This window comes from Rana temporaria, chromosome 4 (assembly GCF_905171775.1).
Source record: "Rana temporaria chromosome 4, aRanTem1.1, whole genome shotgun sequence".
Taxonomy (NCBI): Eukaryota; Metazoa; Chordata; class Amphibia; order Anura; family Ranidae; genus Rana; species Rana temporaria.
This window is the reverse complement of record NC_053492.1, coordinates 70,724,695-70,748,994: the sequence shown is the minus strand read 5'-3', so window position 1 is coordinate 70,748,994 and position 24,300 is coordinate 70,724,695. Positions and strand designations below refer to the sequence as shown.

The 24,300-nt window shown below is 42.8% G+C and overlaps 1 protein-coding gene across 2 annotated transcripts in view; it reads right to left on the bottom strand.

Moving 5' to 3' along the window:
* Nucleotides 1–2,053: 2,053 nt before the first annotated feature.
* LDAH (lipid droplet associated hydrolase) overlaps nt 2,054–24,300 on the bottom strand; it is a 318,623-nt gene continuing 296,376 nt past the window's right edge. For both annotated transcript variants that reach the window (XM_040348529.1, XM_040348530.1), the window contains exon 7: nt 2,054–2,604. In XM_040348529.1, the coding sequence (XP_040204463.1) occupies nt 2,422–2,604 (183 nt within the window). In that variant the 3' untranslated portion in view covers nt 2,054–2,421. The remainder of the gene's footprint in view (nt 2,605–24,300) is intronic.

The following is a 24,300-nucleotide window of genomic DNA, read 5'->3' as shown; positions in this document are numbered from 1 at the left end:
AACCCTGGAAAGTGTAAGACTAAATATTCAGATTCTTATATGAACCCAACCACGACTGTTTTTGTGTATGTTTACTTATTTAGACAATCATACTGTAAAGGAGACAGGTAGGGAAGGTAGACACTGCCCTTACTTTATCATTGTTATAGCCTTGTCTGTTGTAACTAAGCCCCACCTCCTGTACCACCAAACTCTACCTACCTGGTATGGCCTCATTAACACAGAACTGAAGTCCTAATACCATAAATGGGCCACGTGTGGGTGCAGGTAAGTGGCCCAAAACCCAGTGTGAGTTTGGGGCTGCTTACCTGCATAGCTATCAAATTTGAACAAGTAGCTGTATTCGTGCAGCCTCCAAACACTTATATGAGCTGCCAGCATGCAGTACCTGGTGGCTCAGGCTGGAAAGACGGTCTACAGGTCTGAGACCTAAATGACAGCTTTAACCTAGTCAGATACAAAAAGAACCGTACCCTTATGCCACTTGCGCTTAGTTTATCGAAGTTATTTGGTTAAATCTGATTAAACCTGAAATTTAAAAACCTGCTAGCATATAGATACTGCAATTATGATAGAAGAGACTATGTGGGGGTAATTAACTAAAACTGGTGCACACAGAATCTGGTGCAGCTGTGCATAGTAACCAATCAGCTTCTAACGTTGGCTTATTCAATTAAGCTTTGACAATAAAATCTGGAAGCTGATTGGTTACTATGCACACCTGAACCAGATTCTGTGTGCACCAGTTTTAGTAAATCTACCCTCTGTCTCTTCTGCTATAAAACCTTTCCACTTGCCTGCGTTATGGTTTTTACAAATTGTAGACTGTCAGCCATGCATGTCTGTAACATGCCAGTATGTATGAACTGCTGTGCACATGTGCAGGAGTTATGTCATCCTGGCCCAGCCAATTAAGGAGGCTGAAGACTCCTAATCGCGGAATAAGACAGAGAAGAGAAGGAAGCACCAGTGACAGATCGATGAAGAAGTTTGTGGATGTTGCAGCATTAGAGAAGGGCACTTTACAAGGTAATAGTGGTATAATATGTAAATATGCTTATTATACTGGCACAATATGGCAAAAGCTCTTAGGGGACCCAATAAACTTAGCTCTGCTTCAACTCCTTATGGTGCAAGTCTCTTGAAAAATGCTGATCAGTTTACACCTCTTCACCTTTGGCAATTTAACTTTGGTGAGATGTGTCCTGAAACACTGGAGAGGAGTCTGTTTCAAGCTACACTATGGATTTGGAGCAGTATAGAGCCTAATATCAAGATCTGCTAGTGTGAATGTGCGTCTGTTCGCAGTAATGTTCCAGCATGCCAAATGACAGTTAAGAAAGCGGGCCGCACAGCACTGTGAGGTGAAATGAAATGCTAGTTTTGGTTTAGTGGGAACTTAAACAGCATTTTTTCTTACCTTATCCTTCGCTCCCTGCAGCATCCTGTGCTCTCCTCTTCTTTCCGACAATCCGGCTTGTGGGAGGGCCCTTGCCTTCCTCATGTACAATGCAAAAATGGCAACCCTGACATGATGGTAGAGTTTCAGTGTTGGTAGAATTTTAAAAAAAAGTCTCCATCACATAAAAAAATGCATCAGTGGTGGTATATTTATGAAAACAACAGATGCATTTTTTTACATGTGGTGGAGACTAGTTCTGTACTCCACCAACAATGGGACGTGTATACAATTATAGTTTTTTTCTGCACGGGGGCGGGTTTGAGTGTTTTTTTTAAACTTTACCTGGGTTTTATGTTTTATGATTTGTGTACAATAAAACAGATCTATGTAATGGTAGACATCTTCTCTGTGGCATATATTGGGTAAGACTTGGTTTGTTGAAACTGTAATGCCTCGTACACAAGACCGTTTTTCCCCCGCCAGGAAAACTGCCATGAGAGCTTTTGGCCGGGAAAGCCGGCCGTGTGTATGATCCATCGCAGTTTTCCCGACAGGAAAACTGCTGGAAAAAAAGAGAACCAGCTCTTTTTTCCCGCCGGGATTCCCGGCAGCTTTCCTATGTGAAAAACTGCGATGGAGAATACACACGGCCGGTATTCCTGACCAAAGCTCCAACGCAGTTTTCCTGTCGGGAAAACCTCTTGTGTGTAGGGGGAAAAACTTAACGAGCAGGTTCTCCCCTCGGGATTCCCGGTTGACTTTTTACCCCCGGGAATCCCGTACGTGTGTACTAGGCATAAGACAGGAGGTAGAATTTTATGAACTATATCCTGTATGATACCAGTGATTCCAAACCAGCTTTACAAACGTTTTTTAATGACTGATTGTGGGGGATCTAGAGTCAATCAGTATTAGATTATATTTATTATTAGTAAAACCAATTAGAGTGTCTACCTTCCCATCTCCATGACAGCACTCTGTCTATTACTTCAGTACAGGTGTTTTTTAATACAATGTACTTATAGTACCTTTCCTAACATGTCTATGATAATGGAGGCTACTTCTTTGCTAGAGTCCAGAACAAAAGCATGTCTGATTCCTCTACTGCACAGCCAGATATCACCGTCAGGAAAGTCCTTCTTCAGGTCTTTATAATACTGGACCGGGCACCAGTGGTCAGAGGCCCCGTAGTAGAAGATTAGCTAAGGAAAGAGGAAAACAAATGTATTTTTAGGACTTCAAGCTAAATACAACATTATGTATGTGTTAGTTATGCATAATACTTTTTGCTTTGGTTAAAATAAAAACAAATGGCAGATCTGAAGTACTTAAAAGGCAACATGGCTGCCAAAGTCCTGGAGGCAGAGCCTGGAATATTTTATGAATGTTCGCACATACGTTCTGAAGTGGAAGTTAATATTGGTAATCAACCGGAGGAAGCACATGATCTAAATTCAGCAATGTTATCATTCTCTATATAGGTCACACATATTGATTGTATTTATATCATTTGTTTATAATGTACTGTATATCTAGGCTCAAAAGCATTTAACCTATAATATTTTTGCATGAAAAGTAACTTCTAATGTGAAGAGTTTTCACATAGTCCCAAAACTGTAAATTAAAACCTAAGCTTAGTAAAAAAAACAATCTTCCTCAAACTAAGGATCTACAAAAAGGGGAGGTGGACGTTTAATTAATCTGCCCTTCCTCCCTTCATAGCTATAGTGCAGCTTCTAGGAATGGAGGAGGTGGGCGGAAAGGCCAGGCATAGTTGGTATTCTTGATGAGTGCATATGAGAGGTCTCTGTTAACTCCTGACGCCTTCTGGTGCAGTGGGGGTTATTAGAGCTGAGGGACCTGTCATAGGCACTTATCAAAATAGAGACTTTGCCTGCCTTTTCCATCTACCTTATCTATTCACCGAAGATGTACTATAGTAGTAGTGGTGGTGGTGGAGGGTGCTAGAGGAGGAAGATTTTAACTAATGAGCAAGCCAGCAGCATAACAGTTTAGGCCCTGACTAAATGTAGACCCCTGGTCTTGAATTAGCCACTTGTAGTCTTCCTTGGAAGCCCATACGGCAGGGATAGAATGCCTAGGCACCCTAGAACAGAAAGTGCCCGAATAAGGAATTTTATAACAGGATCACCAGGTATTATTTTAATTAAAGCTGCAGACTTAAAAATATTGAAAATTATTTAACATGTCGAAGCTTATATGAGATTTTGGGTTTATATCTACTTTAAAACCCATACAAATTGAAAGAAGGCTCTTAACCTCCCTGGCGGTATGATTCTTTCAGAAAAAAGGTGCTGAAAGCGGTATCATTATTTGCAAGGAAATTTGGTGTTTTATACTGTAGGCCTGTAATTTTTAGGAATAACTCACTTAAATCTGACCAAACAAGAGTCTTGTAGGCATCCCGGGTATGACATTTTTTTTAAAAACAAAATTATAAATTATAATATAATAAATAATTATACATAATTATAACAAATAATATAATTATAATAAAAATTGTTCAATAATGTAATCAACTCAAAATCACTGAAATTTGCTCAGTTGCAGAATTGTCGCTGTCATTACTTTTATTTTTTTATGACGGATTTCCCCACAAATCGCTATCGCACAATTCTGCAAGTGATTATAATTTATTATCGCTGTTTTATAGCTGCTCTAAAACCATTTTTGACATTAAAAGACACTTTTGGTTGCTATGGACAATCTACAGTTTGCAGGGAGAAAGAACAGTTTTTATTATATAAAAGTACATGTAGGGCACTGGGCAGACCACTAGGGACAAAAGGGGTGTGTATTTTTTACATACAGTACTGTAATCTGTAAGATTACAGTACACTGTGTGTATTGTGTTTGTTTACGTTTTTGAATTTGGCGCCGTTCTCCGCTCCTGTGCGTCGTAACGTCGCAGGGAACAGAGATCGGCGGCACAGGAGAACGCTGTGTGAATCGAGCGAGCACCCGCTCGCTCACACAGCGCGGCGGCATTGCTGGATCCAGGGACAAGGTAAGTAAACACTGTCTGTGGATGCTGCGAGGCAAGCCCGAGTCTGACTCGGGGTTACCGATCGCAGCACAGAAATCTAACCCCGAGTCAGACTCGGGGACACCGCCAGCAGGGTTAAAGGGAGAGAAGATATATTTAAATACCATAAATGGCAATACATACAGAGGGAAAGGACTTTCCAAATTGATAATTTTTGCCATTAAAAAATCCTAGACAAAAATATTCCCTGTATAATTTAAGCTCCACCCACTGCAGGGAAAGTTATGTCCATTTTTGACATTAACCTTTTTACTTGTTGATCAAAAAATGAGCCTTGACTGAGGTGAGCGGGACATACCTGGACAAGTACTGTGTGTATTTGTTTTGTATGTCAGCATCATTCTGCGTTTGTCATCATCTATCAATTTTGGTGTTATTAAGAAAAACATTCTTTCTTTAGCGGTTTAGTAAAAAGAACATGTCAGCATATAAATTTGGAAGTTGCTGTTTGCTAAGTGAATAATAATAATAATAAAAAAAACATTTTGTACAATTATAGCTTAGGTGATTGTAGATTGAGGTAAAAGTGCTACCCAATAAGTCCAGATTACTGACTAAAAACTCTGATTTCAGTAGAGAGGAAGCTTTGTTGTGTCTGGTCTCCTAGTTCTTAGATCTGTTTACAGCTTCAGCTACAGCTCTAACACTTCTAGCATGTGAAATCTCTTTACTTTATGGTTGCAAAGCACTGAATTTAGAGTACGACATCCCTGTTTATATGCCAAACAAGTAAATCCACACATAAAAGCTCCACTTATTCATATTTATCAAATGAGTAATTACTGGCAACGCACCTCCCAAAATTTATAGACTACCGCGTGCTTATGCGTGGCTTGTACTGACATTTAAATCAAAAGCACATCAAAAGAATAATTAAGCAGAATGATTAAGCAGATGGTATTCTTAGAAACATCAAGACATACATTTTGCATGATTTGGTTAAGTTTCTCTTCCCATTCTCCAGAGAACACAAACGGAATGTCATGACAATGTTCTGTTTTTGTATTTGCATGGTCATGTATTAGGACTTTCAGTTAAAAGGCTCAAATAATAAAGCTGCTGCTTATTATGAATGAAAGTAAAATTATTACAAAACGGTAACACCTCCCAAGGCCCTCCTCTCCCAAAGCCGATATTTTGGTGACTTGGCTACAGCCTTTGCTGACATGAATCCACCCTTAGCTAGGCCTGACCTGCCAGCCCATGCTGTGAGAATATGCTGTAGGGACCAGTGTCTTTTCAGTACATACGTATATTTTATTGTTATTGTAACTACATAAATCATATCCCCATATTATGCAAAACAAAAAAACGATAAGAAAAGTTCTCACTATACATACACTTTAAACTATATTATAGATAGTGCAAATATGTTTAAAAAAAAAAAGGGGGGGTTTGGAACGAGGTGGGACTTTAATTGCGCCTCTGAGGAGTGTAGAAAATGGAATCCAAATACATTAATTTATAGAAAAATACACATATTTTTATTTTTCTGCCACAAGGCAGTACAAGATAAAAAATCAAGTTAAAAGTAATTTACAGTCTTGAAGTTTAAATTCGGGGTGTGCAAGTCCCAAACAGTGAAAGCAGTATGGCAACGCGTTTCGCGGACAATTACGCTTCGCCTGAGCCTTGAGAGCTGCACAGTAGAATGTCAAAAAAATTCTATGGATAAGATATTAACCAATTCCATACAGGGCACTTATACACCCTGCCGCCCAGACCAATTTTTAGCTTTTTAGCACTGTTGCACTTTGAATGAGAATTGCGCGGTCATGCTACACTGTACCCAAACAACATTTTTATCATTTTGTTCCCACAAATAGAGATTTCTTTTGGTGGTATTTGATCACCTCTGCTTTGGCACCGCTGCTTTGTATAAGCCAATGAGGGGGGGGGGGTCAAACATTTCTTGTAGTTTTTCACCAGGTTTGCACACACTGGAGGAGGGATTTTGGCCCACTCCTCCACACAGATCTTCTCTAGATCAGTCAGGTTTCTGGGCTGTCGCTGAGAAACACGGAGTTTGAGCTCCCTCCAAAGATTCTCTATTGGGTTTAGGTCTGGAGACTGGCTAGGCCACGCCAGAACCTTGATATGCTTCTTACAGAGCCACTCCTTGGTTATCCTGGCTGTGTGCTTCGGGTCATTGTCATGTTGGAAGACCCAGCCTCGACCCATCTTCAAAGCTCTAACTGAGGGAAGGAGGTTGTTGCCCAAAATCTCGCAATACATGGCCCCGGTCATCCTCTCCTTAATACAGTGCAGTCACCCTGTCCCATGTGCAGAAAAACACCCCCAAAGCATGATGCTACCACCCCCATGCTTCACAGTAGGGGTGGTGTTCTTGGGATGGTACTCATCATTCTTCTTCCTCCAAACACGGTTAGTGGAATTATGACCAAAAAGTTCTATTTTGGTCTCATCTGACCACATGACTTTCTCCCATGACTCCTCTGGATCATCCAAATGGTCATTGGCAAACTTAAAGGAGTTCTCCAAGCTAAAACTTTTAACCCCCGCTGTGCCCGGGCTGTAAAACTATACAAAATAAACTTTCACTTACCTGCCTACGATCCCCCGTTGTTCCAATATCGCCGTCCCGTTCTCCGGTCCCGGTCTCTTCCACTTCCTGTGGGTCGGTGACTCACAGTGCGCTCAGCCTATCAGCGGCCGCAGCAATGTCCCGCCGCGGCCGCTGATAGGCTGAGCGCAGAGTGAAGTCACCGACCCGCAGGAAGAGGAAGCTGACAGGGACCGGAGCACGGGCGGCGATATCGGAAAAACGGGGGATCGTAGGCAGGTAAGTGAAAGTTTATTATGTATAGTTTTACAGCCCGGGCACAGCGGGGGTTAAAAGTTTTAGCTTGGAGAACTCCTTTAAGACGGGCCTTGACATGTGCTGGTTTAAGCAGGGGAACCTTCCGTGCCATGCATGATTTCAAACCATGACGTCTTAGTGTATTACCAACAGTAACCTTGGAAACGGTGGTCCCAGCTCTTTTCAGGTCATTGACCAGCTCCTCCCGTGTAGTCCTGGGCTGATTTCTCACCTTTCTTAGGATCATTGAGACCTCACGAGGTGAGATTTTGCATGGAGCCCCAGTCCGAGGGAGATTGACAGTCATGTTTAGCTTCTTCCATTTTCTAATGATTGCTCCAACAGTGGACCTTTTTTCACCAAGCTGCTTGGCAATTTCCCGGTAGCCCATTCCAGCCTTGTGGAGGTGTACAATTTTGTCTTTAGTGTCTTTGGACAGCTCTTTGGTCTTGGCCATGTTAGTAGTTCGATTCTTACTGATTGTATGGGGTGGACAGGTGTCTTTATGCAGCTAATGACCTCAAACAGGTGCATCTAATTTAGGATAATAAATGGAGTGGAGGTGGACATTTTAAAGGCAGACTAACAGGTCTTTGAGGGTCAGAATTCTAGCTGATAGACAGGTGTTCAAATACTTATTTGCAGCTGTATCATACAAATAAATAGTTAAAAAATCATAAATTGTGATTTCTGGAAATTTTTTATTTTTATTATGTCTCTCACAGTGGACATGCACCTACGATGACAATTTCAGACCCCTCCATGATTTCCAAGTGGGAGAACTTGCAAAATAGCAGGGTGTTCAAATACTTATTTTCCTCACTGTATCTTGCTTACGCCGGCGTAGAGTGGGCGCACATTTAGGCTGGGAGCATGGTGCCGCTCCCATTGATTAGTCATTCAAACATGCAAATGAGGGAAATACGGCGATTCACGAACCTACGTGCGCCCGACGCAGGCTATGAGAGGTGCGCATAAGTTATACGTCCGGTGTAAAGTTAAGCCACATAAAGGAGGTGTAACCCAGCAGAAGACATGCAAAGGTCTGTACCAGGGAACACAAGCCGGCCAAGCCGGCGTATTTTACGTGGATGGGTGTCTGGCTGGGCGTAGGTTACGTTCATGGCGTACGCAGTGATCCGGCGTATCTTAGGCAGTTGTTCCAACGTGGTTGTTAGCATGCGCAGAGGGATGCGTCCACATCACGGCGCATGCGCAGTTTGTTAAACATACTTGTCTGGCGTTTGGACCATCATTTGCATGGGGTCACGCCTTATTTGCATGGGTTTGCATGGGTCAAGCCCACTTTCACCTACGCCGGCCTGCGCCTTCAAAACCCACGCCACGCCGACGCAGCATTGGGAGCGCTGGCTTCCTGAATTCCATGTTTGCTTCTGCGCTACGTCAGCGTAGCGTACATTGGTTTGCGCTACGGCGGCATAATGTGCGCCCGCTCTCTGTGAATCTGGGCCATAATGTCTCTGTTGCTGTCAGTCCCGGCTCTTCCTTCCTCCTCACAACCACAACAAACAAACATAATGTGCAAGTTTTCAGGCACCTACTTTCAGATATTGGGTGTTGGTTGATTCACGGAACATTATTTGCAGCACTAGTATTGTGTATAATAAAATGATTGAACTATACAGACTCACTATTATTATTGGATTAAATTACTGATGTTTTATTTGTATGTTATCAAGTCATTATTTTGTTATAAGGAGCACAAATGCACATCTCTATGAGTTTAAACATTATTTATTGGTGATTCATTTATTTATTTGTTTGCATTGGAACACTGAAATCTAGCAGTGCAGCATCTAATACATCCCTTCTTTTTACCATATGTCCGGTGTGGGAACACATCAATGCTAGCAGCAGCTTTGTAATTTATTTTATTTTATTATTACATCATTCGTTTTACACTTCTAGACACTATGGGCCAGATTCACAGCAGAAATACGCCGGCGTATCTACTGATACGCCGGTGTATTTTCAAATTTGCCGCGTCGTATCTTGATTTGGAATCCTCAAACCAAGATACGATGGCTTTTGGCATAGATCCGACAGGCGTACGGCTTTGTACGCCTTCGGATCGTAGGTGTAATTCTCCGGCGGCCACTGGGTGGAGTTTGCGTCGTTTTCCAGCGGCGGGTATGCAAATGAGCTGTTTACGGCGATCCACGAAGGTACGCGCGTTCGTCGCATTCTCTTACGTCGGTTTTTCCCGTCGTAAAGTTAAGTGTGCTATTTAGATGGTGTAAAATTACACCATCCATGTTAAAGTATGGCCGTCGTGTTAATTTCCAGTGTTAATTTCATAGACGAAAACATTTGTCAACATTTTCATCAGCGGCCTTTTTACAGTGACGAAAATGAAACAAAAAGTACAGCACATTTTCGTCCACTGACAAAAACTTTGATGAAAATCAATTCCGTTTATGTCAATGAACGCAAATGAAGCTTTAAACTTTGAACTCTGGACCTGGCATGGTTGTTGGTGCCAAACGGGCTGGTCTGAGTATTTAAAGGATACGTTCACGTTTTTTTCTAAATTCCAGCTCCCCTATGTACCAATATAACATTAATGTACTTATTTTGCAAAAAAAAAAAAAGTTTTCCATGAAATCTACATACACTTACTTCACTTGTCCTAATCAATGTTCCCAAATGTATCCATTATTAATGTCTTACTTCCGGGACAGACTATAGGTCATGACACAGGAAAGAGGTAACCAGCTGACCTTGTTAGCATACACCCTGCATCATTCACCCTCCTATCTACCCACCCATTACTAGCTGCACATTTTTTTAAATGAAAAGCAATCAATCAGTGAGCTGCCCTATGCATGTCACAGAAAAAACGAGCCACAAAATGTGCGCTTCCACTATGCGAGATGTAAATGGGGCCTGAAAGTGATGGATGATACACTGATGTGGCTTGAATGTGGCTCAGATGACCACTGATGAGGCATGGATGATCACTGATGTGGGGCCTGAAAGTGAAATTGGTCGATAACACAATAACAATGAGGCTCCCTTCACATCTGTGTGTTTCCTTGCATTTCAGAAATGCACTGCACCAAAAATCACAGTAAAAATAACGCCACAAGCTGAGCACTGACGTGGCATGGATAAGAACTGATGTGGCATGGATGAGCACTGATGTGGCACGTATGAGTACTGATGTGGCAAATATGAGTACTGATGTGACCTGGATGTGGCACTGATGTGGCATGGATGAGCACTTATGTGGCATGGATGAGCACTGATATAGCATGGATGTGGCATGAATTTGGCATGGATGGGGCACGGATGAGTACTAATGTGGCACGGATGAGTACTGATGTGGCATGGATGAGCGAGCACTGATGTGGCATGGATGTGGCACGGATGAGCTCTGATGTGGCATGGATGAGCACTTATGTGGCATGAATGAGCACTGATGTGGCATGGATGTGGCACGGATGAGCACTTATGTGGCACAGATGATCACTTATGTGGCATTGTTGTGGCACGGATGATCACGTATATGACATGGATAAGCACTGATGTGGCATGGATGATTACTGATGTATCATGGATGTGGCACGGATGATCATTGATGTGGCATGGATGTGGCTCGGATGACCACTGATGTGGCATGGATGATCACTGATGGGGCATGGTTGTGGCATGGATGATCACTGATGTGGCACGGATGAGCATTAATGAGCCATGGGGATGGGTGAGCCACGAATGGGGATGGATAAGCCCTGAATGAGGATGGATGAGCCATAGATGGAGCACAGATGGAGCATGGATGGATCACACATGGATGGATGGATAAGCGATTGATGGAGCATGCATGGAGCATGGATGGAGCATGGATGGATGGATGAGACATGGCTGGGCACAGATCAGTGCTGTGAGGAGAGGGGTTGGTTTGTTTACAAGTGATCAAGCCATCAATGGATGGCGTGATCACGTGGTAAAGGGCTGCTGTAATTGGCCCTTTACCCCGATCCGTGACTCGCCGGAGATTCCCGACTGGGCGTCCCGGGGGGTGCACGAGAGCACGATTCTGAGAGGCGTCATATTATGGCCTCCCAGAGTTATACGACCGCGCTGTAGCTGTCATTCGGCTCTGGCATGGTCGTTGAGTGGTTAATTTATAGCATTTGCTTTATGTGTTTTTTTCTGGACTTTTGGCTGATATTCTGTCTCTATCATTTAACCACTTCCATACCGGGCACTTACGCCCCTTCCTGCCCAAGCCAATTTTCAGCTTTCAGCACTGTCGCACTTTGAATGACAATTGCGCGATCGTGCTACACTGTACCCAAACAATTTTTTTATCATTTTGTTCCCACAAATAGAGCTTTATTTTGGTGGTATTTGATCACCTCTGTGTTTTTTATTTTTTGCGCTATAAACAAAAGAATAGTGACAATTTAAAAAAAAAAAAAACACTATTTTTTACTTTTTTATTTAATAAATATCACAATTTTTTTTTAAAAAACTTTTTTTTCCTCAGTTTAGGCCGATACGTATTCTTCTACATATTTTTGGTAAAAAAAATCGCAATGATTGGTTTGCGCAAAAGTTATAGCGTCTACAAAATAGGTGATAGATTTATGGCATTTTTATTTTATTAATTTTTTTACTAGTATTGGCGGCGATTTGCGATTTTTTTACTGTCACCGTGACATTGCGGCGAACACATCGGACACTTTTGACACGTTTTTGGCGCCATTCACATTTATACATCGATTAATGCGATAAATATGCACTAATTGCTGTATAAATGTGACTGGCATTCAAGGGGTTAACACTAGGGGGTGAGGGAGGGGTTAATATGTATACCTGTATTGTGTTATAACTGTGGGGGAAGGGGGGTGACTGGGGGAGGTGACCGATCTATGTCCCTATGTACAAGGGACACAGATCGGTCTCCTCTCTCCCCTGACAGGACGTGGAGCTCTGTGTTTACACACAGAGCTCCACGTCCCTGCTCTGTCGTTACCGATCGCGGGTACCTGGTGGACATCGCGACCGCCAGGCACGCGCATCGGCATCTCGGGGATGCGCCGGGCGCGCACGCGCCGCCGCCGGCACGCTCGCGCGCCCCTCAGTGGCCGCAGGAATACAGGACGTCAATTGACGTCCTATTGAATATTCAGAGTCACCGTGGAGCCGTCATTAGACGATGGCCCGGTACTCTAGTGGTTAAAATTCACCTTTGATAAAAAAGTATAGACCCTTCATTTCTTTGTAAGCGGGCAAACTTACAGAACCTGCAGGGGATCAAATAAATATTGTTTTTTTTTCCTCTCCTTCCAGGTATAGAAATCGCCATTGTTAGCGCAGCTGAGTTAATCCTTATCTGACGACACTTCTGCCCTTCCTGATTTCCTGTTCTAAATCTCGCGCATGCGCCGAAGCGCCGTAACCAAGCCTCGATTTTGATTGCCGTTATTGCGTCAACCATGATACACGGCAATGAATGTTCAGTCACACGGGGGGGGAGGGGGGAGTATCAGGAACCGGAGGACTATAACATTGCGAGACTTCTCCACTGCGGACAGAGGGGAAGCTCGCTCACGAAGCTCGCTCACATTCAGTGCCGGAAAGAATGAAAATAAAAACCTGGAAAACTTCAGATGCCGGTTTTGCGGGGCTACAATGCGCAAGCGCAGTGACATCATCAAACCTAAAAATACGATTTTAGAGCTAATGACGGCGTGAGTACATTATTTTAAAATAATGTTATATCCGAGGGTTTGCAACCACTTTAAGGTGAAAAAACATCCAATGCTTACAAGCCCCACGGTTTACTTAACTGAGCCCTCGAAAGTCCTGCACCGTGAACGCGCTGGCTACTGGCCCCAGTCTTCTTGGCTCTTTATTAGAGATTGATAGCAGCGCAGCCAATGGCTCCCGCTGCTGTCAATCTAATCAATGATGCGGCGTGCCAGGTGGCGGGGCCGAGTGATACAGTCGGCAGTTATGGCCACCGGCTGTATCACGGGAGCGCTCTCGAAAACTAACTCCCTTGGAAGAGCGCTTCCCATTAAGGGGGTTAGCTCTTGCGGGGAGGAGCCGAGACAGCATCAGAGGGATCCCAGAAGAACGCAAAACAAACTGTGGAGGTAAGTATGACATGTTTGCTATTTAAAAAAAAAAAAGAAGCTTTACAACCCCTTTAATAGAAGTGAAAATGAGACCTGCCAATGTTTCAGGGGTAATCAAGGTAAGTCTGAGGGGTTTCCCAAGGTAAATCTCTTTGGCTGCTTTTGTACAACCTTGCTGAAATTTTCTGAAACTTCTTATGTTTGCGACCATTAAGCTGGTCATACACATGGCGATATTCATTCAATTTAAGAACTTTCAGTATTAGTTTACTAAAAGTGTAGTTCATGCTTGGAGTAACCTTCCAGCAGAGGTAGTGAGCTATTCAATTGTAAATGGTTTCAAATGTGCCTGGGACAGACATAGATCTATACTCAGACAAAAAAGTTAACACAAGCAAAAAAAAAGAAAAAGTATAAAAAAGGAAAAAAAAAAACAGGCAGACTCGATGGACTGCTCTGTATTTTTTCTGCAGTCACTTTTCAATGCTTCTAACTGGAAATACGGTCGCAAGTAAACACCAAGAACCAAGCACTCTTTCACTCGCAAGTTTGATCGGAAACCATTATTCAGTTTACTGTGAAGTCATAACTTTGCAATAAGTTGACAGCTTCAATACAATTTATTGAAAGATTAAATTGAAATACAAATTTATTGAAAGATCGAAATGATTCAGGCCATTTCAATCACTGCAGTTGATCAAAACCTCCTTTTTATATCGTCAATTGCTGGAATTGAGAGTTTGAAAGCTGTATTTAATTGCCAGCTTTGCCCAATCTAATGGATATTATTCAAACCCACATGGATATCTGTTCATTTATGCACAAAAATGATAAACTTGCCATTATCAAACTGATTCTCCAACACAAATCCCCACCAGACCATCGCTAACAAGAGAAGTCCAATGTGCACAATCGTGGACAGTGGAAGCCCTGTGATGTCTTTATAAAACCTGCTCCATTACCAGCATAGTCAAATTAAATGTTACATTTTCCAACCTTGATCATTTGCATTTTAACCACCTGGAGCCCGTGGCATTGTAATATGACGGCCACAAGGTGGCTCTACAATGCTGGGAGGATGTCTATTGACGTCCTCGGCTCCTCCGGCCACTGGGGGGCACGCGAGCGCCACCGGCGGTGTGCGCGTGTGCCCGGCACGTCACTGCGGTGCCGATGCGCGTGCCTGGTGGCCGCGATGTCCGTCAGGTGCCCGCGATCGGCTGTTACACAGACAAGGACGTGGATCTGTGTGTGTACACACACATATCCATGTCCTGTCAGGGAGAGGAGAACGATGCTTCTTGTCCCTTGTACATAGAGACACAGATCGGTCACCTCCACCAGTCAGTCCCCTCCACCCACATTTAGAATCATTCCTAGGGTACACATTTAACCCCTTCCTCGTCCCCTAGTGTTAACTCCTTCCCTGCCAGTCACATTTTTTACAGTAATCAGTGAATATTTATAGCACCGTTCGCTGTACAGGGAGTGCAGAATTATTAGGCAAATGAGTATTTTGACCACATCATCCTCTTTATGCATGTTGTCTTACTCCAAGCTGTATAGGCTCGAAAGCCTACTACCAATTAAGCATATTAGGTGATGTACATCTCTGTAATGAGAAGGTGTGTGGTCTAATGACATCAACACCCTATATCAGGTGTGCATAATTATTAGTCAACTTCCTTTCCTTTGGCAAAATGGGTCAAAAGAAGGACTTGACAGGCTCAGAAAAGTCAAAAATAGTGAGATATCTTGCAGAGGGATGCAGCACTCTTAAAATTGCAAAGCTTCTGAAGCGTGATCATCGAACAATCAAGCGTTTCATTCAAAATAGTCAACAGGGTCGCAAGAAGCGTGTGGAAAAACCAAGGCGCAAAATAACTGCCCATGAACTGAGAAAAGTCAAGCGTGAAGCTGCCAAGATGCCACTTGCCACCAGTTTGGCCATATTTCATAGCTGCAACATCACTGGAGTGCCCAAAAGCACAAGGCGTGCAATACTCAGAGACATGGCCAAGGTAAGAAAGGCTGAAAGACGACCACCACTGAACAAGACACACAAGCTGAAACGTCAAGACTGGGCCAAGAAATATCTCAAGACTGATTTTTCTAAGGTTTTATGGACTGATGAAATGAGAGTGAGTCTTGATGGGCCAGATGGATGGGCCCGTGGCTGGATTGGTAAAGGGCAGAGAGCTCCAGTCCGACTCAGACGCCAGCAAGGTGGAGGTGGAGTACTGGTTTGGGCTGGTATGATTAAAGATGAGCTTGTGGGGCCTTTTTGGGTTGAGGATGGAGTCAAGCTCAACTCCCAGTCCTACTGCCAGTTTCTGGAAGACACCTTCTTCAAGCAGTGGTACAGGAAGAAGTCTGCATCCTTCAAGAAAAACATGATTTTCATGCAGGACAATGCTCCATCACACGCGTCCAAGTACTCCACAGCGTGGCTGGCAAGAAAGGGTATAAAAGAAGAAAAACTAATGACATGGCCTCCTTGTTCACCTGATCTGAACCCCATTGAGAACCTGTGGTCCATCATCAAATGTGGGATTTACAAGGAGGGAAAACAGTACACCTCTCTGAACAGTGTCTGGGAGGCTGTGGTTGCTGCTGCACGCAATGTTGATGGTGAACAGATCAAAACACTGACAGAATCCATGGATGGCAGGCTTTTGAGTGTCCTTGCAAAGAAAGGTGGCTATATTGGTCACTGATTTGTTTTTGTTTTGTTTTTGAATGTCAGAAATGTATATTTGTGAATGTTCAGATGTTATATTGGTTTCACTGGTAAAAATAAATAATTGAAATGGGTATATATTTTTTTTTTGTTAAGTTGCCTAATAATTATGCACAGTAATAGTCACCTGCACACACAGATATCACCCTAAAATAGCTAAAACTAAAAACAAACTAAAAACTACTTCCAAAAATATTCAGCTTTGATATTAATGAGTTTTTTGGGTTCATTGTGAACATGGTGGTTGTTCAATAATAAAATTAATCTTCAAAAATACAACTTGCCTAATAATTCTGCACTCCCTGTATAAATGTAAATGGTCCCAAAAATCGGCCTAAACTGAGATTTTTTTTTTGGGGGGGGGGATATTTATTATAACAAAAAAGTAAAAAATATTGAATTTTTTCAAAATTGACGCTATTTTTTTGTTTATAGCGCAAAAAATAAAAACCACAGAGGTGATCAAATACCACCAAAAGAAAGCTCTGTTTGTGGGAAAAAAAGGACGTAAATTTTGTTTGGGAGCCACGTCGCACGACCGCGCAATTGTCAGTGCCGAAAGCTGAATTTTCGAAGGGAAGGGGGTATATGTGCCCAGTAAGCAAGTGGTTAAACAGTATACAGGGTACAGTTTCTAAATTCGTCTGCTCCTTGCTGGGTAGGCAGTTGCAGTTGTCGAGGGGTTCAAAAAAAATACTGGGTCCAAAGGAGAGGGAAGCAGCCTGCATAGGAGGTTGGTTAACATGCACATTCTAGAGAAAACATTTCATGTAAATAATTTAGAACAGACAAAACAAAGATTGCAACAGATGTTAGCAGAGATGCTGCCCATAATTTTTATGATACATTAGTCAGAACTTAGCAGCTGCTCACATGAAAAATATGTTATTTTTAATGCATCTATCAATTTCAATACATCTGCGCTGGTGAGCTGGGGCATCTGCTAAAATAATAATAGAACAACAATAAATCCTTTCAATTAGGAGCTATTAGAACTTTGTGATGAACTGCGCACTGCCATTCTTTTTTTTTGTTTTCTGCTTAACTATTTTTTAGCTGTCTTATTGTTTACATATTTTTATAGGAATTTATAAAATTCTATATGTGTTGTGTCTTCTGAGCAGCAGGAAACGCTTACGTTGATGTGAAAGAAACATAAAATAATCCAAAGTCTAAAGATTGAATATTTTCCGTGAATCTTTTAAATGTATAATTATGGATGTTTTAACCACTTCAGCCCCAGAGGATTTGGCTGCCCAATGACCGAGCCATTTTTTGCGATTCGGCACTGAGTCGCTTTAACTGACAATTGCGTGCAGTCGTGCGATGTTGCACCCAAACAAAATTGATGTATTTTTTTCCCCCACAAATAGAGCTTTCTTTTGGTGGTATTTGATCACCTCTGCGTTTTTTTTTGCGCTATGAGGCCCCTTTCACACTGGGGCGTTTTTCTAGCGTTTTTCAAGCATTATTCGAGCGTTATTCAAGTGTTTTTCGAGCATTATTCAAGTGTTTTTCAAGCGTTTATCGAGTGTTATTCGAGCAAAGCCTCATCTGCAATCCCAATGTGCTGGTAAAGCACCGCTAAGACCCTAACGTTTTAGGGCGTTTTTGCAGTGCCTCAGTGTAAAATGGGAAGGCGTTTTTACAGCACTTTTCAATTCATTTCAATGGAGAGGGGCGCTTTTGGAGCGTTTTTTTTCAGACAACCAAAAGCTGCTCCAAAGATGCTGCTTGCAGGACTTTTCTCAACGCCCTGCCAGTGCAAAGCCTCAGTGTGAAAGGGTAAGGCGTTTTTACAGCGCTTTAAATTCATTTCAATGGAGAGGGGCGTTTTTGGAGCGTTTTTTTCAGCGCCCAAAAGCTGCTCCAAAGATGCTGCTTGCAGGACTCAGTGTGAAAGGGTCCATTGAGATGCATGGAGAGCGTTTTAATAGCGCTATTTTAACGCTAAAACGCTGTAAAAACGCTTCAGTGTGAAAGGGGTCTAAACAAAAAAAAGAGACAATTTAGAAAAAAAGCTATATTTTTAACTTTTTGCTATAGGAAATATCCCCTAAAAATATATAAAAAAACAAATTTCTTTCTCAGTTTAGGCCGATACGTATTCTTCTACATAGTTTTGGTAATAAAAATCTCAATAAGCGTAAATTCATTGGTTTGCGCAAAAGTTATAGCGTTTACAAAATAGGGGATAGATTTATGTAATTTTTATTAATATTTTTTTTTTACTAGTAATAGCGGCGCTCTGCGATTTTTATCGTGACTGCGACATTATGGCGGACACATTGGACACTATTTTGGGACCATTGTCATTTATACAGCGATCAGTGCTATAAAAATGCACAGATTACTGTGTAAATGACACTGGCAGGGAAGGGGTTAACCACTAGGGGGAGATGAAGGGGTTAAGTGTGTCTTAGGGAATGATTCTAACTGTGGGGGGCTGGGCTACGAGTGACACAACAGTGATCACTGCTCCCGATGAGAGGGAGCAGTAGATCACTGTCCTGTCACTAGGCAGAACAGGGAAATGCCTTGTTTACATAGGCATCTCCCCGTTCTGCAGCTCCGTGACACAATCGCGGGTCTCACGGGCATGGGCACAGAGCTCGCGGCAGGTTTAACCCCCCCCCCCCCTGCACGACTGAAAATTGCTGTGCCATTCTGCCAACGTATATCTACAGGCGGCAGTCGGCAAGTGGTTAATATATACACAATTATTTAAAGGGAAAGCGCATTTTTAATTTATTTTAATTTTTTTACATTGTTACCCATTGATGGATTTTATGCACAACCGGGCACACAGAATTATATATCCCTAGGACCATCAGAAAATTATTATAAGACCCCTTTCACACCGAAGTGTTTTTACAGCGTTTTAGCATTAAAGATAGCGCTATTAAAACGCTCATAAAACGCTCTCCATGCATCTCAATGAACCCTTTTACACGGAGTCCTGCAAGCAGCATCTTTGGAGCAGCTTTTTGGCGGTGAAAAAAAAACGCTCCAAAAACGCCCTTCTCCATTGAAATGAATTGAATGCGCTGTAAAAAAGGCCTTAGGCCTCGTACACACGACCGAGGAACTCGACGGTGGAAACAAATAGTTTTCCTCGTCGAGTTCCTTGTTAGGCTGTCGAGGAACTCAACAAGCCAAATTTCTCCATTCCCGTCGAGGAAAAAGAGAACATGCACTCTTTTTGGTTTGTCGAGTTCCTCGACAGTTTCCTGCTGGTTTTTGCCGAGAAACTCTCGGTCGTGTGTACGAGGCCTTACCCTTTCACACTGAGGCACTTCAAAAACCCCCTTAAACGTTAGGGTCTTAGCGGTGCTTTACCAGCACATTGGGATTGCAGATGAGGCTTTGCTCGAATAACGCTTGAAAAACGCTCGAAAAACGCCCCAGTGTAAAAGGGGCCTAATTTCAGATGGAAAACAATACATTTTTTAAACAGAAGCAAATACAAAACAAAAACAATTAAGGCCAGAACATACAAACTGCATGCATACAGTATTACTGGTGAGAAATGAATCAAGAGGCTCAGAGCTGCAAACTCAACTCTCTACTGGCAAGCCTTCGCACTGATTTATTCCAGCATTGTTTACAGAGGAGTGATTCTCTTTGTGAACTTTACATCCACAGTAAGTTACTTTTTTTATGATCATATTTCCTATGGGCTCTTTCAAGCTGGTGGCTGAGGACAGTAAAAAACGTGGCTGAGCCGTGAAAATTGTTTATGAAATTTTAACATTACAGCCTTATAAGGCTGTACACATGCCATGGCCACAATCCTTTGTAGCAATTTTAACTCAGGCTGCAGAATTCGACAGGCGGCACTGTCCCGCAATGCAAAAAAAAAAAAAAAGACATGTCAGGAGCAGGGCCCCTGGGCAGTGCCCAGATGTTCCCTCTCATTAAGACAGCCCTGGTCAGGAGGAAGCCGTATCACATCCTGAATATCTACCAGCTGTTGCTACACCTCCCTTTAAAAAGCGTAGGCCTTCTAGACCTGTGTGAACAGCAAATTTGATAAAAGTTGGCATTTAATCTTCTTATATTTTGCCTTCCCAGGTTACCCCCTACTCTCCTCATCAACAGGCTAAATAAATTATTCAATAAAACCTTTCCATTTTTATTACATACTTTATTTTTAGACCCAGTGACGTCATCATTGGTTCTCTGTGCTGGTGGCTGGTGGGAAGGACTGACAGGGTACTGATGCAAAGCTTCCTGAATACATCCTGCATAAGTACTTCTCTCAGGAGCCCTAATGAAAGTAATGGGCTGGCTCTTGGGAGGTTTTACGCATATATCAAAATGCCTTGATCTGTAAATGTCAATCTAGAGGAGTTTGTGGTTCCAGACGGGCTGTATTTGCATGCAGACCGATCTAGGTAATACAAACGTGATGCGGAGTATCCATGATCGAAGAAACTGATTGGCATGCAAGAGGTAGCAGGATCAATACCCACAGTCTCCACCAAAAAAAATAAAAAAATAAAAAGCTGAAAGCCCAAAAAAAATAAAAAGTTGTGGGCCAGGGACAGTATGACCGCAGAGGAAAGGTTTAGATGATAATGGACATTCTCCAGCTAGGAAATGGTGAAGGTTTTATTTGGCTTGTTGCAGCTTTTAATGCACACTGAAAAATGCTCAGAATGTGCAGTGGAATCAGACCATGTCAATACAGGATGTAGCACACTTGTCCTAAATAAGGCTGCTAGTACATTTAGTTGTGCTAGGTGGTAACTAGCCTGGCAAATTTGTACTCTATTAATCAAATGCATTTCCCGTAAGCCTAGTGTTAACAATAGGTGGCACTGTTACCTTTGGCATCAGTGTAACAAACTGCAGTAAATTTAGGTTAGGAGTGGATATACCTCTTTCAGCCAATCAGCAGGAGTTTCTTTGGCCACTGAGAATGCTGGGAGAGGTTATTTATTCAGAGAGAGTCAGGTTATTGGGGTGTATGTGAAGCAGCAGCCAATGTATAGGCCTGAAGCCTGGGGCATTGCCACTTGTGACCGGAGCTCTGTCAGACAGAGCCTGGTCATTGCCGGGAGGCATGGGAGAGGAAGTTGCCAGAGGGCCAACGACTCTTGCTGCCAGAGGCAGGTGTAAAGAGATGAAGTTCTGAAGGAGTACCAGAGAAGACTCTTAATCAGCCAGGGACTGTGACGTAGCTGGAAAAGCTTCAGGAGAGAACTCATCCAAGAAGTACAGCGGGTAGCTCTGAGCAAAGCTTTATCAAGTACAGCGGGTAGCTGTGAGTTTAGCTTGAGAATCTACAGTGGGATACTGTGAGTACATTTTTTGCTATAGGAAGCAGCAGTTGCTACGAACTACAGATGGCTGCATTCAGCCTAAAGGCCCCTTTTCTGTATTGCTGTCTGCCTAGTTATATTTTTGTCCAAGGAGTCTGCCAAGTTGCTATTGAATTTGCCTAAGGGTGTCCTGTGCCCTATCCCTCTCCCCCACATTTCCTGTTAACCACTTCAGCCCCGGACCATTTTGCTGGTCAATGACCGGGCCACTTTTTGCGATTCGACACTGCGTCGCTTTAACTGACAATTGCGCGGTCGTGCGACGTGGTTCCCAAACAAAATTGGCCTTTTTTTTTCCCCACAAATAGAGCTTTCCTTTGGTGGTATTTGATCACCTTTGCGGTTTTTATTTTTTGCGCTATAAACAAAAATAGAGTGACAATTTTGAAGAAAAAAAAGAATATTTTTTACTTTTTGCTGTAATAAATATTTCGTAAAAAAATCGCAATAAGCGTTTATTGATTGGTTTGCGCAAAAGTTATAGGGCCGGATTCAGAGAGACTTATGACGGCGTATCAGTAGATACGCCGTCGTAAGTCCGAATGCGCGTCGTCGTATCTTTAGGCGTATTCTGGAAAACAGATACCTCTGAATTTGGCCAAGATACGACCGACGTAAGTCTCCTACGCGCATGCGCCGTAAGAACGGCCCTCATTTACATGGGGTCACGGTAAATTTAAATGTAGCCCACCCACTACATGCCTACTTTGAATTAGGTGGGGTTACGCCGGCCCATTTGCGCTACGCCGACGTAACTTACGGAGCAAGTGCTTTGTGAATACTGTACTTGCCTCACTATGTTACGTCGGCGTAGTGCAAATGAGATGCGCTACGCCGGCCAAAAGATACGCCATTGTATCTGAATCTGGCCCATAGCATCTACAAAATAGGGGATAAGTTTATGGCGGACACTTCGGACACTTTTGACACATTTTTGGGACCATTGGCATTTTTATAGCGATCAGTGCTATAAAATTGCACTGATTACTGTAAAAATGCCACTGGCAGGGAAGGGGTTAACACTAGGGGGCGAGGAAGGGGTTAATTATGTTCCCTAGGTGTGTTCTAACTAAAGGAGGGGTGGGACTGACTAGGGGAAATGACAGATCGCTGTTCATACATTGTATGAACAGACGAACAGTCATTTCTCCCCCTGACAGGACCGGGAGCTGTGTGGTGATCGCGCCAACCGGGCACGTGATGACGTATACCTACGTGATTTCGCACAGCCGAGCCGACCTGCTGCCGTATAACCGCGGCTGGTCAGCTAGTGGTTAAGAGAATTAAAATTCTTTGTTCATTTTTTAAAAAAGACTGACGCCATCTTTTCACCTTGCACTACACCCACCATGCCTAGTAACCTGCACCTTGAGGAGGAATGTCAGCCCTCCCTGACTTTGGGGGTCACCAACAGGCCTCTGGAGGTTGGAGAGAGCACTACAAGGAGAAGATTCTATACAACTGTGCTGTGCTAGACTAAAAGTAAGGCTCGAGTTCTCAAAGCAACATTTCCTATTGTTTATTTAAAACAATATTTTTTTTCCTTTTGGATAATGTAAGGCAGGTTTACAACCACTCTCTAGTTGTATTTTCATGTGTCCAATTGCAGAGATTTTTCTTCACTTCCTATTATGTAAATACAAGAAGTGTTAGGAAATACCGAGGCTGTCTCCTCCTGTTGAAATATGTTACTGATACTCCCGTTCTGGTGACAACTCCACATATAGATTGTCATATAGAAGTGAGATGGAAATACGCTTTTGCAGGTGTAAGTGCACTGTGATTGGGGAAGCATTGAGCTGCGATGCTGGTTATTTCAAATTAATACAGATAAGGACAAGTTGTGTTTAGATGATTCATAAAAGGGATGAGGAGTAAATGCTGTTTGCCCGTTAGAGGTGATTGTGAATTAAGTCTGCAAGGAATGTGTAATGTATTTTTCCAGACTACAGAATAGACAAAAGAGGGATTATGTAGTGGGAACAGCAGGGTCTGTTGAGTGGGGACTATGGAACAGTGACAGCAGGAACTGTCAAGTAATTATAGCAATAATTGTGCAGTATCTTTTGCAGACTAGAAGTGCGAAAAGGTGACACAGCTGTTGTTGGCAGAAAGGTAGTGATGGTTGTCACTTTGATGGCATCAGGGTCTCCTCTGTTTTCTTCCTATTCACTTTTCCTGGTCCATCTGCAGCTACTTGTGAGATTGAACCAGGCTGCAGCCGCTGTTATCAAGGTTTCCTAACCAAGTTTTGCTGCAGCTGCTGTGAAAGGATTATTAGGTGGCTGGGGAGGGATACACTGTAAAGGGTGAGGTGGCCAGAGAGGGATGTACTTTGAGTAGGGATGAGCAGGCATTAGCAACACAGTACCTGTGCATGATTGTGAACTTAAAGCGAACCTTCACCCTCTTCCGCTACTTCCCTCCACTTCACCCCTCTTTTGATCATTTGTACGTAATGCACGATTATTTTCTTTTACTTTTTTTTTTCGATAAAAAAATGCCTCCCCATGCACGTCAGTCACTTTAGGTGAATGTCATGCACACTGCCCACTGTGCCTCCTGAGATATGCTCGTCACATGTCCAAGGAAGCTTAGCTTTCCATTCAGAAGAGGAGAAGAGGGTGGGTCTATTGGAACGTCATCGGGAGGTCCATCCGCTGAACCAGGAAGAGCCGGTGGGCCTCTCAATGATGTCAGGAAGAACATGGACAAAGCTGTGACCAGGCATAAGAGGATCTCAGCGTGACATCCCTGGATCCACTGGATGGGTGAGTATCTGAAATTTGCAGATACCACCTTAAGGTAAGGGGGGGGGGGGTGAAATAAATAA